Source organism: Urocitellus parryii, chromosome 2, assembly GCF_045843805.1.
Source record: "Urocitellus parryii isolate mUroPar1 chromosome 2, mUroPar1.hap1, whole genome shotgun sequence".
In the NCBI taxonomy this organism is placed as follows: domain Eukaryota; kingdom Metazoa; phylum Chordata; class Mammalia; order Rodentia; family Sciuridae; genus Urocitellus; species Urocitellus parryii.
In genome coordinates, this window is record NC_135532.1 from 188,697,471 (window position 1) to 188,715,540 (window position 18,070).

At 36.2% G+C, this 18,070-nt stretch overlaps 2 protein-coding genes across 3 annotated transcripts in view; one reads left to right on the forward strand and one right to left on the reverse strand.

Annotated features, from left to right (window-relative positions):
- The window catches only part of Znf654 (zinc finger protein 654), a 72,690-nt gene extending 59,147 nt beyond the window's left edge, over positions 1 to 13,543 (reverse strand). Inside the window, exon 1 of the mRNA XM_026393993.2 lies at positions 13,273 to 13,543. Coding sequence (XP_026249778.1) covers positions 13,273 to 13,464 — 192 coding nt within the window. The 5' untranslated portion in view covers positions 13,465 to 13,543. The remainder of the gene's footprint in view (positions 1 to 13,272) is intronic.
- Positions 13,544 to 13,770: 227 nt separating this feature from the next.
- On the forward strand, positions 13,771 to 17,820 carry Cggbp1 (CGG triplet repeat binding protein 1). Of its 2 annotated transcripts, none has more exons than XM_026393999.2 (3): positions 13,771 to 13,973; positions 14,567 to 14,769; positions 17,003 to 17,820. In XM_026393999.2, exon 3 carries the CDS (start codon positions 17,022 to 17,024, stop codon positions 17,523 to 17,525), a length of 504 nt encoding a protein of 167 aa, XP_026249784.1. In that variant the 5' UTR covers positions 13,771 to 13,973; positions 14,567 to 14,769; positions 17,003 to 17,021; the 3' UTR covers positions 17,526 to 17,820. The 2 variants fall into 2 exon arrangements, with proteins under 2 accessions (XP_026249784.1, XP_026249783.1); XM_026393998.2 differs by having other exon boundaries at positions 13,771 to 13,968.
- Positions 17,821 to 18,070: the final 250 nt, after the last annotated feature.

The following is an 18,070-nucleotide window of genomic DNA, read 5'->3' on the forward strand; positions in this document are numbered from 1 at the left end:
TCAGCTAAATTCTTTATTTCCACTATATTTCCTGAAACCACTCCTGCCACTCCATTTTCACTGCAATCATTCACCCAGGCCCTTGGTCACTCCATTTCTAAATAATTAATAAAGTTTCCTTTCTTTGTGTAGGTAGTTCATTCTTTAACTCCTCTAGTCTACCTTAAAACATTTTAAGATTAATTAATGATGACACTGCTTTGCTCTACAAAATTTAAAACCCTAAGCCAAGATCCAGATCAATACTTTTTCCCCAATCTAATACCTACCAATAATTTCTACGTTCTAGTTCAGTGGATCTTAAAACTTTAGTATGGATTAGAATTAGTATCAGAACCTGGAAGGCTTGTGTAAAACATAAATTGCTGAACCCTCGCCCCAGGGCTTCAAATCATCTGCCATTGTGGGAAACAAAAATTGCATACACACTCTATATAAACACAGCATAACATGTAAGAAATCAAATAAATTAAATAGCATCTTGACATATTTCCCTTTCCTAGCTACATATTTTGGGAGTAGGTACTTAACCTGAGTCTCAGCTGCATCATTCATAAAATTAAGATAAAATAGTACTTATAAAATGGTTGCAAAGAATAAATGAGAATCTAGGACAGGAATTGACATATTTTTTTCTTAAAGAACCAGAAAATAGTTTATGGGTCATACATCCTTCACCCCAATTACTCAATCCAGCTATATCATGAAAGCAGTCACTGAAAAATATAGAAATGAATGGGCAAATTCCAATGAAGCTTACTTGCAAAAATAGGCAGCGCTACCTATGGATTACAGCAAAGGTTTACAACTTTTGGTGTGTCTGGATTGTTGTTGCCTTATTTGTTTGTATGGCAAGTTTTAAAATTAAGAAAATCATAAAAAATCTTGGACTAGCTCACAAAAGAAAATGGAAATTAAGTTTTTACAAGTAATTTCAGAAGGTTCAAGACTTCCTGAAGTATGCAAATGGCTCTTATGGATTATCATCAAGAAATCCTGTCCTAGTGAAATAATTCATCTGATTTTTCTTCAAAACACTTTTCCTCTAAATTTGGGATGTGACTATGCTGGGAATGGATTGAACCATAGTCAAATTATAGAATTCCTGTTACAAACAAATTTTTACTCTAGTTCTTTGTGTTTTTTGTAGTTACCATTATATTTTTTTCTAGATCATCACACAGTTACCTAAAAACAGTTTTATGGCTGAATAATATTTTAGTTTTTGGAAGTTAAAAATATACTCAATTATTTTAAAGATTCTGGTTGCTTTCCCATTTTTAACTCATTATTTCATTAATTATAATTAATCTTATAATGAAAAGCTTTATTTCCAAATTTATATTTTCTAATATAAAGTTCTATTAGAAAATATACATTAATATAACATAATATATAATATATAGTTTGATAAGAATGATTATGTCAAAAGGTATAAATTATTATTCAGATTTCTAATATACTGTGATGAATTGTAGGACAAAGGTTGTGATTTTTTTTTTACTCCCCCAACTGAAAATGAGATAGGCATTTTTTAACCACACCTTCATGAGCATGGAATATACAAATTTTAAACTTTACTAATTCTATAATCTGGGAGAGCTCTGGGAAGTTTTTCAAAGGATGGTAATAGAACAAATTAAATAAAATCCAAAAATGTATTATCCATTTTGATTTTGTAGGATTACTCAATGTTAAATCTAAAATATGGGAAAGTAAAAATTTAATCATTTATAAACATTTAAAACGTATCCCATACCCTCCTGCATTCAAAACACAAATAACTTCTATTGTTTGTAATCAGAGCTTTAATCAGAGAATAACTGCTATAGTAAGGCACTGCTTCCAAGCATATCCCATTTAAATGGATTAAGGAGGAATATTCAAAGAACTGAGAATCACTTCCTGCCAGGAACTTCTAATATCTTTAATTTTTTTTTATCTTTCTTTCATGTTCATGAACATCTTCAGTTTTTGCTGCTATGGGTCGTTTTTACTGTTTAATCAATATCCATTCCACTACTTCAGCTCAATCAATATTAATATGCTACAATATCAAATAGATGCATATCTATAATATGCAGATACTATAATACATACCAAGTAGATATTCCCAGGTATAATACAATGTATATGTGTATTGTACTAGGGAAGTACACAGGCTGATTCTTGGCAGACTGGCTAGGTTCCAGTCTGATTATCACATACTAGCTACATGACTTAGTCAAGCCACTTAATTTCTTATCTTAGTTTCCTGATCTGTAAAGTGAGAATAATGTCATATTCCACATGGGTATGTGGCAGATTAAAAAAAAAAAAGGCTAAGTACTTTTCATACTTTCCAAGGCATAGAAAACACTGAAACCATGAGTTATAGTTATATGTTTGTATACATACAAAACATCCCAATGTAATTTCCAGATATTAAAAACATAATATACACACATCAATCATCAGTGCTATAGTTTGAATATTTCCCCCACAATTTCATATGTTGAAAACTTAATCCCCAAACCCATGTATTGATGGTATTTGGAGACAGTGCTTTTGGGAAGTATAAGATCACAAGGATAAGACAATCATTATGGAATTAGGAGTTTTTATAAGAAGAGAAAAACATAAGGATACACCCATCATTGCTCTTTCGATGTAATGCTTTCCTCATGTTTTACCTCAGCAAGAAGGCCCACACCAAAAGCAGCCCATCAATACTGGACTCCTAGCCTCCAGAACTGAGAGAAATGTTTCTTTCCTTTTTAAATTACCAAATCTACAGTATTCTATTTTAAACACAGAAAATCATCTCAGACAATTAGCAGTAGTAAGAATTTAAGAATTTAGAACACTGAAACTTTAGAGTAGCAAAAATACTGGTAACGTCATTTAATTCTAATTGTAGAAATATGTTAATAAACTGACTACACATATTTTGGGGATAGTACATACATACATATAAATACATATTTTCACAGTACACACAGCAGTGCTTTGACCTGTCTGCTAATATCTACTCATATAACGACTTTTCCTTCTGTCTTTTCTCCCTTCACTTCTCTGTGCTGTTTGGCCACAATGGGGCCAGAAAATTATTCTCTTTTTTTCCTCAAAGTTAACTAACCAATTAATTGCAGAGTATCACTCAACCCTGAATGAATGAGTCATGTTCTCCATGTCTTCACCTAGTAAGCACTGATAAACAAAGGTACAAACTAGTGGTCACTCTACAATCATAATTACCAAACTCTAATAGTGCTGAGGTCAGTTCAATCTACTTCTCAAATTATCATCTTAGACCTCCATTCTCTTTAATCTCCAACCACCTAATGCACCTAATGCACTTTCTTAACAATGTAAATTGTTAAGAAAATTGTTTTCTTTCAGTGCCTTCTGGAATGTTACATAATTTTTTCTTTAGCCATTATTGCCAGAATTCCTATCTTCATCCCAGTGCCGGTGAAGACAAAGATAACACTAATCTACAGTTTCTGCAATAGCCATCACTGAACTGCTTGCAGAACTTGCCTAGACTATGTGTCACTTGTATGCATTGTGAACTCACTTGTATGCATTGTGAACTATCTGTTGGTGCAGCGACTTGTGGTAGTGCTGGGGTATTTTTGCTGATGATGTCATCGGTGGTACAATTTTTCCAACAAGAGCCATCAATTGGCTTGGAGTATCTTCCTCCCTTCTGCTTGTCATGACAAAGACCTCTCCACAGGTGTGGCTGTATACTGGACCGGTAGTCAATGACGGGTAAGATCCAATTACAATGATACCAACCTAAGACAGGAGGCTGAAGCCCTGAGGTCAGCTCATCCGAAGACGGGTAAGGACCATATGTAGTACTGGACAACCTAAGGCAGGCACGGTCCCTAAGCCACATGCTTGTTGTTTAAACAGAGAGGGGGAGATGTTGAGAGCCACAGCCAAAGGGGCCCCAGCAAACTTCCAGCTGCCAGCAAACAGTGAAGGGTGCTTGAGGACCATATGTAGTATTGGACAACCTAAGGCAGGCACGGTCCCTAAGCTCATCCGAATACGGGTAAGGACCATATGTAGTATTGGACTGGGATGAAGATAGGAATTCTGGCAATAATGGCTAAAGAAAAAATTGTGTAACATTCCAGAAGGCACTAAAAGAAAACAATTTTCTTAACAATTTACATTATCTTGAAGAGAATTATTAAATATAATGAAAAGGAAAGGTGAAAGTAAACAGATCTGTTAACCTCCTTTTTTGTTTACATATTAAACAATTCTTAACAGTTATTTACCCAATTTAAATTAAACCATTTAAATCACGTGAATAAAAAAAAATATTTGGATCCATTTTTTCATGAGCGCTCATCATATATGATATATGGACATACGTACATTCAAACATATAACACATTCAAACATATAACACTTCCTTCCTTTCAGGAATTTTCTATTATTATCACTTATTTCTTCTCCTCCTTTCAAATGGCCCTTCTAAAGGTGTTAAACGAACCCAATTTATTTAGTTTAAATTTCTTCCATTCAATCCACAATCCTTCTCATTACTACCCATATCCTTCCTTCTCCTTTACACATTATATATACTGCCTCTATTTCTTCATCTCCCATTCCTCAAACTACTCCAGCATGACTCGTGAACCTATCACGAAGTCCTTTCTTGGGGTTTCGAAAGGTTCCATGTTAATATAACTGAATCTCAACAGCTTCTGATGCAGGTTACCACTCACTCTATCCTGATACATTGTCTCACCTTGCCTTCAGTGAAACTATAGTTCCCTGGTTTTCTCTAATCTCTTCAATCCTTCTCAAACTTCATTTGAAGCCTCATCCACTCCTACTAGGCCATTTAATTTTGGAGTTCCTCAAGCTTCAGTATTAATTCCTCTTATTTCCCTACTTGATTGTTTTTGTCCCTTGTGAGTGCATTCACACATCTGGCTTCAGATAACAATCACACAGCTCAAACCTCCCTTATGAGCTATAATTTCTGTAAGTCCAACTATCTTTAAAATCTCCTTGTTCAAAGCAAAAGTACTTTAAATTCAACATGTTCAAACTAAACCAAAGAATCTCAGCAGAGCTCAACTTGTCCAAGTATCCACATTAGCATATCTACTATGTATCCCCAAAGTCTTATATAAGTGACAAGCCTCAACCCTCACATCAATGATTTTATTACTGCTCAGATAAAGAGTCTGGGTTATTTTCATATTCACTGCTGCTTTTGAGAGTTGAAGGTATAGAGTCTTAATGTGCTAGACTTTAGGAATAGGAACACAAATCACTCTCCTATCATATTTAGGTTGCTACAGTATCTTCACTAGCCCTAAAATCCTGAGGAGTACATATTAATATACATTAAAATGGCATTCAATCAAACAGATTTTTATGATCAAATTCTTTCAAATACTTCACCAGACACATATTTTATCATAAATTTCTTGAATTTAAAGTTCTTTCTTGTTTGTAACTGTTAAGGTATAGTTTAGCACATTTTGGCAGGAAAAAAAAATCAGTGCCAACATTAACAGTACAACTGGTGCCTTACTTCTTTTTGGCAGAACTACAAAATGATGGTATCATTAAAAATCTTAAAAGTAACAAACTCCACTTAAAATATTTTCTTCTACCATTTTATCTACAAAATTAAAACTGGGGATAGGACCTTATACATACTAGGCAAGCACTTTACCACAGAGCTACATCCTTAGCCTGAGGGGTTTTGAGTTTTTTGTTTTGTTTTGTTTTTTAGTACCAGGTTTTAAATCCAGGGGCACCCTACCCTTGTGCTACCTCCCCAGTTCTATTTTTTATTTTGAGATATGGTCTAACTAAGCTGCTGAAGCAGGCCTCTATCTTGATCCTCTTGCCTTAGTCTCTCAAAGGGCTGAGAATACAGGCATGTACCCCCACCCTTGGCCTGGAACAGATTTTTTTAAGAAATGCAATGAATAGTTATTTAGAATGGTGGATATATATCTAATGCAAGTTTTTGTATAAATAAGTTATTTAAGTTTAGAATCTAATTAGTCAACCTAAATGACCTTTATTAAGTTCACTTAACCAATTCTTTAATTAAAAAAAAAAAGGCAGTTCACATATTTGAGGGAAATAACAAAATTTCATCATACTCAAAATAACTGAATTGTAGAAAATAATCTGTGAAGCAGGAAAAGAAAAAAGTATTATTTTATACCTTATTTTTCCTTTGATTATAACAGAAGTAGGTTTAATCAAAAAAATCTAAGGAAATAAACAGGTTTAAGAAAATATATGGTATAAGAAAAAGAATGATCTAGGGATGTAGCTCAGTAGTAAAGTAGTTGATATATAGGGCCCTGGATTCAATCCCTAGGACCACAAAGAAAAAAAATTTTTAAAGCAAGAAAAATAAAATTCAGTAATAAATGTACCACTAAGAAGTCACCCACTGCTAACAATTAGGCATAATGTTTTTCAGTCTTTTTTATTAACAAAACTTAAATCATCTGTGTCCTGTCTTTGCAGAAATTAAAATGACATTCAATCAAACTAGAGGTTGAACATCCTTAAATCAAAAATTCAAAATCCAGAGCTCCAAAACCTGAAACTTTCTAAGTGCCAAAATGGTACCACAAGTCAAAAATTCAACATCTGACCTCAGGTGACAGATCAAAATAAAAAATGCAAGATGCACCAAAAATATCAAATAAAATTACCTTCAGTCTACATATATGAAGTATATATAAAACACGAATGAAGTTTATATTGGGTGTTGGGTCCCCCCAAGATATCTTATTATGTACATGCAAATATTCCAAAATCTAAAAAATTCCAAAATCCAAAATACTTTTGGTAACAAGCATTTCAGATAAAGGATATTCAACTTGTATAAAAAATTTCCCATATGAAAAAATATTATTTGTCTTTGGGGGTGGGGAACACAGAATTCCATTATATGTAAAGCTCTTCTACCATTTCTCATTAAGATTATTTTTTTTCAATGATTTGTTATTATAAATAATATCACTGTGAACAGTTAGAATTCAACCTGAAAAGCACTAAAAAACAATAATACTTAGTTCCCCAAATATAGTCATCATGATCTAAGATTCATTTAAATTTTTTTTCCTAGTAAAAAAGTTAATGGTTTTCCATGAAATTCACCTTTTATGAACTGGAAGTATCCAAATGTGCCAAATTTTAAAAACAATTTTTTAAAAATCACTTTAAAAAAAACAGCTAAAAATTTTACTTTGCAATTTAGAAATAAAAATAAAATAACTCTGCCAAAGGAATACATAAAGTAAATGGATGCAATGAAATTATTTCTAGCTCTGAATACAGAACAGGTCAAGAACACTCTTGCAAAAGTAATAAATCACTGTAGTTACTTTTAATATTTTTTCTTTTCATCATCTTTCGTGTCTATTATTCTTTACTGAGCTAGAAAACTAATTTGAGACTTCTAGTTAAGTATGGCAGATTGAACACACATTTACTTCTGTTCCCACTTGCAAACTCCACTAAAATAACAGTAAAATATTTTTGTTTTAAAAGACCTAAATCCACAAGGACAAAAGGAATTAGAAAGGAGATGACTATATTTGGGTAGCTAGAAATTAGATGGATGGGTGGTAACTGGCTAAACAGACCTAAGAAACTGAAACCCTTTCCATGAGTGGAGAGAATTTAGGAATTGATTTGTGCCTCAAGAGCCTCAGAACCCCAAAAACTCTCAGGAATTTGAGGCACCACATACCTCTAAAAATGGAAATAAAAGCAAAATGAAAGAGAGAGAGATCAATTTAAAATGTTCCCAAGACTCCCTTCATAGCAAAACAATGGAAACTACCTCCTAATTCTCTAGGGAGGCTGAAAATTAATTTTCTGGAGAGAAAGAAATGAAGTGCAGAGGGAAGTTTGAAAGAAAGGAAGTATGGAGAAAACAGGATAAAATCAAAGTGTACATACTGAATATCCTGAAAGTCAAAATGGTCATGTAGTCCCTACCTTCCTCAATTAAGTTTACTGATCAAATGCACAATTAAAGAAAAAACAGTCAGGTATGGTGGGGCACACCTGTAATCCCAGCCACTTAGGAAGCTGAGACAGGGAAGATCCTAAATTGAAGGCCAGCCTCAATAACTTGGAGAGGCCCTCAGCAACTTAATTGAGACCCTGTCTAAAAATAAAAAATTGAAAAGACTAGGAATGTAGGTCAATAGTAAAGTGCCTCTGGGTTAAATCCCTCCTTTTTAAATAAAGAAATATATTTATAAACATGGAGGTAAATACTAAAAGAACTAAGAATTATAAGGATTGCCTTTGAAAAGTAAGAAGTAGAGAAGGAAAGAGAGCATGACTGCTAGTTTTTGTACACTATGACTCTTCCCACCATGAAAAGTTAGTTATATCTATAATTCCTATTCTTATTTTCTTTCTTCCCTACTAGCAAAATCATAACACATGCACTAATCAGGAAAACACAAAAATTTGAACAAAAAATTTCCTACCATTCTTTTCAGATGGGGATAGTTAAACAACCTGGAAAAAGTCAATAAGTAGGATTTGAGGCAAATGATTTTTTTGTTTATCCCACAGAGATGCCTATTCCTACCACTTGGAAGTCATACGTGATGGCCTAAATTTTAGCAACAATTTTGGGTCAAGAGACAAACTCAGGCTAGGGAGGCAAGGATGACTGATATGTGTAAATGACAATACAATAATGATAAGACTACAATACCATCCCTCTACTTACTATGTAAGACTTTTTACATAAGAAATAAATGCCTACCTTGTTTAAGCTACTTAAGTCAGATTTTTATTAGCAGAAAAATGCAAGTCCTGATATTTGGCCTAGTATTTTTTAAATAATGTACATGGATAAAACTAAAGATACATTAAAAGATAATTTCAATTAATAGCAAAAATTGGTAAAAACTTATTATACAACTTAAGAAACTACTTCCAAACTAGAAGTATTATGTAAATTCTATACAAAAACTAAGAGGTTTTCCCCCCAATTAATACCTCTAAAGAGACACACAAGTTATTTTATAGAAATAATAAAATTTTTTCTGTGTTACAGTGCCTACAAGAGTTCATCAAAATTTTTTTAAAGAATCATTAATTACCCTTTGCCACATGGAGCATTAAACATATAAAATATCCACTAAGCGTCTCAAAATAAAAGTATAGCAGAATTTCTCCACATAAGCATTATTAATATTTTAGACCAAATTATTATTTGTTGGAACTCTTCTGTGCATTATAGGACATTCTCTGACCTCTACTTACTTGCTGCCAATAATGACAATTAAAAATATTTCAAGGTTCACCATATGTAGTGGTGCACATCTGTAATCTATCTCAGCAACTTGGGAGGCTGAGGCAGGAGAATAGCAAGTTAAAAGCCAACCTCAGCAGCTTAGCAAGACCCTATCTCAAAATAAAAAATAGAAAGGGCTGGGGATGTAGCTGTGGTAAAGCCCCCCCAGGGTTCAACCACCAATACCCAAAGATAGACAGGTAGGTAGGTAGGTAGGTAGGGAAATAGGTAGGTAGACAACCAATCAAATGCCTACCCCCCCAAGATGCAAAATTTCTAACAGAGAAAATGTAGTTGCTCTGCAAATCATTGGTTTCACCAGGAGCATCTGGTTATAAACAGAAATAGAACAGAATTTAAGAATTGTAACATTTCTAAATTTTCTCTTAAGTGTATTGTAGGATACAAACTATAAACTACCTTCATATTAGATTATCTCTAATGCCCCTTTTAAACTCAGTCGATTTCATATGACAGAAATATTAATAGCTTCTATTTAAGCCTATTTATGTACTAAGTATTGTACTAAGCACTTTATGTGCGCTGACTCATTTTATACTCATGACATCCTCATGGGATGCCTATTAAGACAACTGTAGTACAAAATAAATTTAAGGTCCACATTAATTAACATTTAAATGTGTTTCCAGAAATATTTATTATTTACTGTATTCATTCTGCCACCTAAGAAGAAAGTACCTTAACTTGTTTAGTTTACAATTTTTCAATATATCTGGTAACAAAATAAGTTTAATTATTATAACCTTCAGGAATTCAGGAAATGTTCATAGCACCTAATAAGTCAGAGAAACAATAATGATCTGTTTCTTTAAATACTTTTTCCCATTATGGCATAATGAAACAATACTTTTTAAACTTTTTATCCATGATTCCTTGAGTACTTGCAGGAACATTTTTTTCTTCCCTTTGTACCAACTTGCCAAAAATAATTTTTTTCACTTTATAATTATTTGAAGATTATCTGTAATTTTAATCTGCTTTTCAGTATATACTGATGACTAGGTCCAAATCCCATCTTGCCCAGCCCCTGGAACCTACACAAGTTAACTTGTTCAGGCCTAAATTTCAACTAAAGGCTAAGAGTTAAACGTCTTTAAAAAAAAGTTACTTTCCCTTACCTTTCATCATCGAAGCAAATTAAGTATTAGTTAAGAGCCTATTTTATGTAAACATTTGTTTAGAATCTACTCATAAAGGCAAAAGGAAGTATGTGATAGGGCAGTTAGTTCAATGTTACAGATATCTTCTGTTTTAATTCTCATTACGATGACAGACACAGGACCTATCTTCAAAAGAAATGTTCCTTTCTCTCTCCCTTCACCCACAAAACTAACTGCCAAGCATTTTGATTCATATTTCCCTCTAAAAGGAGAAAGATAAATTGGAGCTTTTCTTCTCAATACCATGGGGCTGTGAGTATATTTCATATATTGAGTTAACTGACACCTACCAAGTGCATGTTATCCATTTTAAAGATTATCCCTGATTAAGTCATTTTCTAATGAATACATATTATTTAATATTACTCTCAGTAAATAGTAGAAATTTAAAAAGAAACAATTTAGGAAATTAGGTTATATAATCTAGTTTTCATACTGATAAAACAGAAGTCCTAAAGTAGAACTTTATTAATCAGTAGACAAAATCCAACTTAATACAGGTGATTCTTTTTATTCCATCTACCAGTCTGAATATAAAAAAATAACTTCACAAAACTCACCTGCAAGGTAGAACCAAAACAGAAATTCAAGAACAGACTCTATTGGTAATCTAGAGTATTATAAAATAAGTAGTTCGATTTCAGATAAAAATTGTTAACATGAAAGTATGTCATTATAACATTCACAATTTAACAGTACAAACAAAAGCCCATTAGGTTCTTCCCACTTAGTTTTATCTTCTAGGATATTCAGCAGATAGTAGAATTTTATAAAATAGTCAACTTTGTTCTTAACATTTTTACTGTCAATGATCTGCCAGTTTCTCACAAGCTAAATTTGTTCATTTGTTCTTAAAATTGATTTCAAGAAACAAAATAAGAGTAGTTAAAAGTTCTCCAAAATACTCTGTTACAGTTTCAAATTCTTCAGCAATTAAGGGTTATTTGATCAAGTAAGTAATAACAATAATATGAGCAAAACTGTGCTGTAGCTCAGTGGTAGAGCTCAAACCCTAAGTTCAATCTTCAGCCTTCACACACACACACACACACACACACACAGGCACACAAGGTCAAGTTGCTTTTTAATGACATAAAAAGCAAAACAGAAAAAATTGGAGCAACTTTTTTGCCCCTGAATACATTAACAACATCAACTATACACTAATTTTCAAAAGTTTAAAATTCCTGCTGATAAAGTATACCATTAATATGGTTTCTAGAGGTAAAACAAGTGCTCTGAAAATAAGACACTGAACTTCTAAATCCAGTGACTGTCAATTATCAAAATAAAAATACATTTTCAAGAAAATCACTAAACACAGAACAATGCCAAAAAAATTTGACACACCCTTTATACCAAGACAATTTCAATCTTCAAATTATCAATTACACTAAAGGCCAAAAAAAAAAAAAAAAAAAGACAACTTAAACTCAAGCATTAAAAACTTACCTGAATATGCCAACTTCATCCTTTTTCTTTCAATGTTTAGAGGGGTATAAAAATCAAATGTAAGTAAAAATGATGTCCACTTGTTAGCTTTATTTCATGCCCGTTACTAGAAAGAGATTAAATTATCTGATCCAAACCCTTACATATTTACTCATTTAACCACTATCCCTAATTGTATAGGAGGAAACTGAAGCACAGAGGGGTTAAGAAACTTACACAAGGCAAAACAGCTAAGAAGTGGTGGAGCAAGGATTTGAACCCTGTAAATCCAAGATATAAATTTTAAAAGGAGTAGGATGAACAAGGAATATTTTTTGCAAAGTAGTTTGCAAAATAACGGTATTTTAAATGAGAACAAAACATTTAAATAATAAATGTATGTAGGTAAGACTACAGATTATCCAAACTTGTGAACAAGTAGGTTAGTACTATATATGTATTATTTTAACAGTCAAATACTAACCTACATCCAATCCTAATGGCAGTCTAATTGAGTAAAGGGAAATAATTTACTGTCACTGTTTGGACACTGAATTTTATAGGCTAAACAAAACACACCGTAATTTAAAGGACGATGGGGATGGGGATGGGGATGTAACTAGAGCAATAGTTTAAGGAAAACGACTTTCTCCATGAGCAGTTAATTAGTAAAGAGTGCGTGTGTCAAGAGAGGGAGGTAAGGAAAGGAACGATGACAATCATACTCCCTTAAAGCCCCCCACCCCGGGGGTGGGGGGGGGGGACTAAATCACTGAGGGTCAGAGCCAAAACAAACTGGATGACTGACCCAGCGGGATCTAGAAAAGGGATGACAGGGAGACCCCCAACAGAGGGGGAGGGGTGGCGGTGACAGGAGAGGCAAGAGAGAAATGACATGCTTCCTAACCCCATAAAAGAGGAGTACACAGAAGGCAAAGGGCGGAGAGGGAAGACAAAATGTTACCCGAGGTTCCAATGAAGTGAGAAGGAACAGGGTAGAAAACAAGAAAGGCGGGACCCTTGGGCAGGAAGGGGTCTGTTTGGGGCAGAGAAGGCACGTCAGAACAGAGCTTTCCGTCCAGCTGACCCTCCTTCTCCCCAGTCTCTTCTCACCCCCAAAACTCTCACTTTCCCAACAACCGTAAACCCACAAGTCACTCTTCTCCCCGTCCCCCACCCAGAGCCTGATAGGTACAGGCGGGGGAGGGGGGGTCACCCTCACCCTCCTGCTGGACTGCAGAAGCGATTACCGAACATAGCGCAGATTGGTGGACCAGAAGGCCACGAGACGCAGAGAGGCCCAGAACCCGGGTGACAAGTCCGGGCGGCCGACGGGCGCCTCACCTGACAGAAGCGTCGGCAATAATCCCGACTGCTGATCCCGACGCCGTCGCCGCCGCCACTGCTGCCGACACCAGCGCCACCTCTGCCGTCGCCCACAGCTCTAAGCCCTATGGGGCCCGGCGGCGACTCCACAATGGCCACGAGCTCTTCTCCGAGGCGCTCGGCCTCCTGGTCGCTCTCTTCCTCCGCCATGAGGCTCTCGCCGCCCAGCGCGTACCAGCCCCTGCGCCGCCGCCGCTGTAGCTGCCTCGGCTAACCTCCTCCTCCTTTAGTTCCCTCCCCCTTCCCTCCGCCCCTGCCGGACAGGGGCCATTCGGATGGGCTCTACTTCCGGCTCCGCCCACCCACGCCCCCAGTTGTCATTGGAGAAATATAACCGCCAATCATACTCATTCCCGCCCTTGCACAACTATTGGTTAAGTCAGCCGTCTGTTTGATACAGCCGTGGTCTGTTGGTCAATGCTGCTCGGCGGTTGCTGGGGACCGCCTACGGGCTCTGCCATAGGCGGTGCAGGAGGACGGGGCGCGGCGGGGGACACGGCGGCCGCCGCGGGGCTCGAGCGGGCAACGGCGTCGGCGGCGACGGGTCCTCCTCCTCCTCCTCCTCCTCCCTCACCCCCTTGCACCTCCTTTTCTTCCTCTTTACTTTCCGGCCGGATCTCGTCCACTTCCCCTAACAGCGGCCCGGATCTTACGGTACCGTAAGCTTGGGAGGCCAAGGGTGGGCCCGGCCGTTGGTGTGGGCTGTGGGCCCGGGGCCTTGGGTCCCGAAGCGGGAGCCGGGGGCGGGGCCGGGTGCCGTTGTCGGCGGGAGGAAGAGGGAGGAGACGGGAAGCCTGACAGCGGCCGCCTCCGCCAGGCGACTACCGCCTCCTCCCCTGAGACGGCCGCCAACTCGGCTGTCGAGTTCCTGGGCCCACAGCCGGCAGCTGAGACATGGCCCTACCCAGCTAGCGGGTGGGCGCGGTGGGGCGCCAGTGTGCTGAGCTCGGCGCGGGAGAACTGAGTCTAGACGCCAGGAACGTCCCGCGCCCCGCCTCTCCCCACCCCCGCCGGAACCCAGGGGCCTGGGGAGCGCGAGGAGATGTAGAGCGGGACGGAAAACCTAGAAGATACGGGGCTGAGAAGTGTCGGGGTAAACGTGAGGATCGAGTTGGTGGAGTGGAATTAACTAAACAGAGGTTTTAGAGACGCCTGCGTTGTAGCCGTTGATTTTCTTTTTCATATTTTTATCCACCTTTCTTTCTTTCCCCTCCCCCATTTTTCTTTTCCATTTGTTTTCCGTGTTTTACAGTAAAGGCATGACTTCCCGGCACCTCAGGGAAAATAGGGTGCAAGCCCAGAAACTATTTCCCCACCACCACTTGTTGAAAAACTGATTTGAAGGCGTCTCCGGGTGTGAATAAACGGAAAGTGCCAGGATTTGATGTGTCTCAGGTTTTGCGCTGGAGACCCTTCACTACTAAGTATCAAGAAAAAAAACTGGAAACTAATCCGGTAAACATTTAAACTTGAAAACTTCTAATGAGCTTCATTTTGATCTAGTAAATTAGTTGCTGTTTTTCTTTTGTTCGCTAATTTCTACTGTCAACTTTTTAAACTTCATCGTTTGTTTAAAATATCCTTATCTTCTATTAAATACATTTGTTATTTGGGTCTGTCAACTGGAGCATCCTCTGCTGGGTGAATAGCTGTCTCTGCAGTAACAGAAACAGACTTTTTAAAAGTTCCAGGACATTGGAAAGTGTAGGCCTTTCACCTTAGCACAAGTGATTGAACACTTTATACTGCAAACAATTGCATGTTTGGGTATTGTTTCAAAATTTGAAATCAAATATTTAAAGGTAGAATACTTTTCACATAGAAAATAGAATTTAAAACATAACTGAGTACAGATATTTAACGTTTTTCATGACTACCTTAAAGACATTGATCATAATCAGGATTAGTTTGTTATAGGAGTGTAAAATACATACCATTAACTTAAGGTATAAACATGTAATGATAACTTAGTAAATACTGAGCAGGAATCTTATCTGTCTTCTTTGCCATTACAAACCTATAACCTAACACTGTACACTAAAACTTTTCAATGCAAAAAATACAATTTAAGCCTATTAAAACCTAGATTTTATCATAATTTTCAGAATTTCTGCAAAATGTTAAGTCCTCTGGATTGTGTCCAGAGATGTCCAACACACTGACAGTTTAAAGTTCTTTGGAGTGAAAATTCATGTTACTCAGCTATTAATTCTGTACTGTGGAGTAATACAATGTACTAGTACATTGTTTGTGATTATTCTTAGAAAACATAATTCTTCAGAATATACTTGGGAATCTTTTTCTTAACATTGTTATACAGAACAGAGTTCTGATTCAGTTTTCTCAAATTTATTTTAATATTTTATAAACAGGGAAAAAATAAGACTTAGCTAATCATTTTTCACCAACTAAAGTATATTGGTTATCTCAGGTCACCAATGCCTGTAATTTATGTTTTTAACATTTAGTCCAATAGTCATAAAAGTTTATAATTAGGATAAGTTGATAAATTATTAAGTTGCTTCTAAATTGAGTAACTATTTGGACAAATAGTTAAGATGCTCATTTGCTTTGTTTTCCCCCCTCCTTTTTTGGTGTTTAGAATTAAACACAGGTCTTCACTCCTGCTAGGCAGGTGCTCTACCATGGAGCTACATCCCTAGTCTTTCATTTACTTTTTCCATCATCCACTTTTGAATGATCATCTATCCTGTTGGACACTATATTAAGTCTTTGATTTTATCTAAATTATTAGTTAATAGTGAAATAAATATTATCTAATACAGTTGTTCATGGCATAATGGCAAAAGGAAACCAAGCATGGAAAATAGAGCACTTTGCATATCTTGGATTATCATCTTTCAGAAAACTTAGGAGTTGTATACACGCATTAGCAAATAACTTACTTCAAGCTCTATATACTGACTTTAAAATTTAGTGTCATTGTTGCTGTTAACTACATTTGGTTTATATTCGTTCTTATTTTTTACTTGGTCTTCTCTGAATAATTTTTGAGAGTACATCCCTCTTCATATAGAGTTATACCAATTTAATGGCCCACATGTTAGAAGAAACTTTGTACACGGTTGAGTTCCTAAAATAATTTGCCCCAAAGTTCAACTTTTTATACTTGTCCCGGAAAGAAGCTCTTTTTTTTTTTTTTACTTTTTTAAATATTTTTTTAGTTGTAGATGGACATTATGCCTTTATTTGGGTTTTTTTTTTTTTTCTTTCATGTGATTCTGGGGATCAAACCCAGTGCCTCACACATGCTAGGCAAGCGCTCTACCACTGAGCCACAACCCCAGCCCAAGAAGCTCTTTTAAACTCGAACACATATCTAAATTGGATAAGATTAACATAATTAGTACTCGCAAAGTTTACTTTGATTAGGTTTTCCTGAAAGATAGAGACATATGGGATAGTTTGAGTTCTTCCATAGTTCTAATTTATTCAAATATCATTAATAAACAAAGAATTAACCTAGTTGTTAGTGTAACTTTCTCTAGTTTTGCCTTTCTGTAACATTGAATGTTTAGTTAAGATTTAATGGAGTCTTTTAATTTGAATTAAGTTTTATGAAGTCTTTAATCTTAAAATGTTTATACTGAAATGTTTATACTTTGCCTTTTATTGTCAGTTACTTCTAAAATAAACTTTGTCATGTACTTGTTTTTTGTCTTGAAAGAACCTAATTCAGGATTAAAATGGAACGATTTGTAGTAACAGCACCACCTGCCCGAAACCGTTCTAAGACTGCTTTGTATGTGACACCCCTGGATCGTGTCACTGAGTTTGGAGGTGAGCTTCACGAAGATGGAGGAAAACTCTTCTGCACTTCTTGCAATGTGGTTCTGAATCATGTTCGCAAGTCTGCAATCAGTGACCACCTCAAGTCAAAGACCCATACCAAGAGGAAGGCAGAATTTGAAGAGCAGAATGTGAGAAAGAAGCAGAGGCCCCTAACTGCATCTCTTCAGTGCAACAGTACTGCGCAAACAGAGAAAGTCAGTGTTATCCAGGACTTTGTGAAAATGTGCCTGGAAGCCAACATCCCCCTTGAGAAGGCTGATCACCCAGCAGTCCGTGCTTTCCTGTCTCGCCATGTGAAGAATGGAGGCTCCATACCTAAGTCAGACCAGCTGAGGAGAGCATATCTGCCTGATGGATATGAGAATGAGAATCAGCTCCTCAACTCACAAGATTGTTGACAAGGAGGTTACCACCGTTGTGATCAAGATAATAATGTGGAGTATTAAAGTTATGTGTTGATTGTGTGGTTCATTTTTATATTTATTTCATTTAAAATCATGTGATGCAGAATAGTTTTGCAATGTGTATATAGTTGCAGGCAAAAAAGAAAGAAAGAAAAAAAACCTCACTGCAAAACTTACTATTAATTAATTTTAGTCACCAATGGTATAAAGCAAAACTTAGGTATAAGAGTGTGCTAGGATACCTGAAGTCTGATGGTTATCTTTAAAATTGATGGTTTTTCTCCTGAAATATTTGTGCATGAAAGAACAGCCCTGCTTTTTTAACCCTGTTGCCATGTATGATTATTCCTTGTGAGATTACATAATTATTTGGATTGATGACTAGCCTAGGAAATTGAAGCTGCTGCCAGGCAACACCACTTACAGTAACTTAAAGAAATTATTTCTGATTAGAGGATCCTCTTCAAAATGGAAGAGATGGTGGGAAACTGTTCTTATATCTTCAGATCCCTAGTAGAAACGACTGTTTATTTTGAACA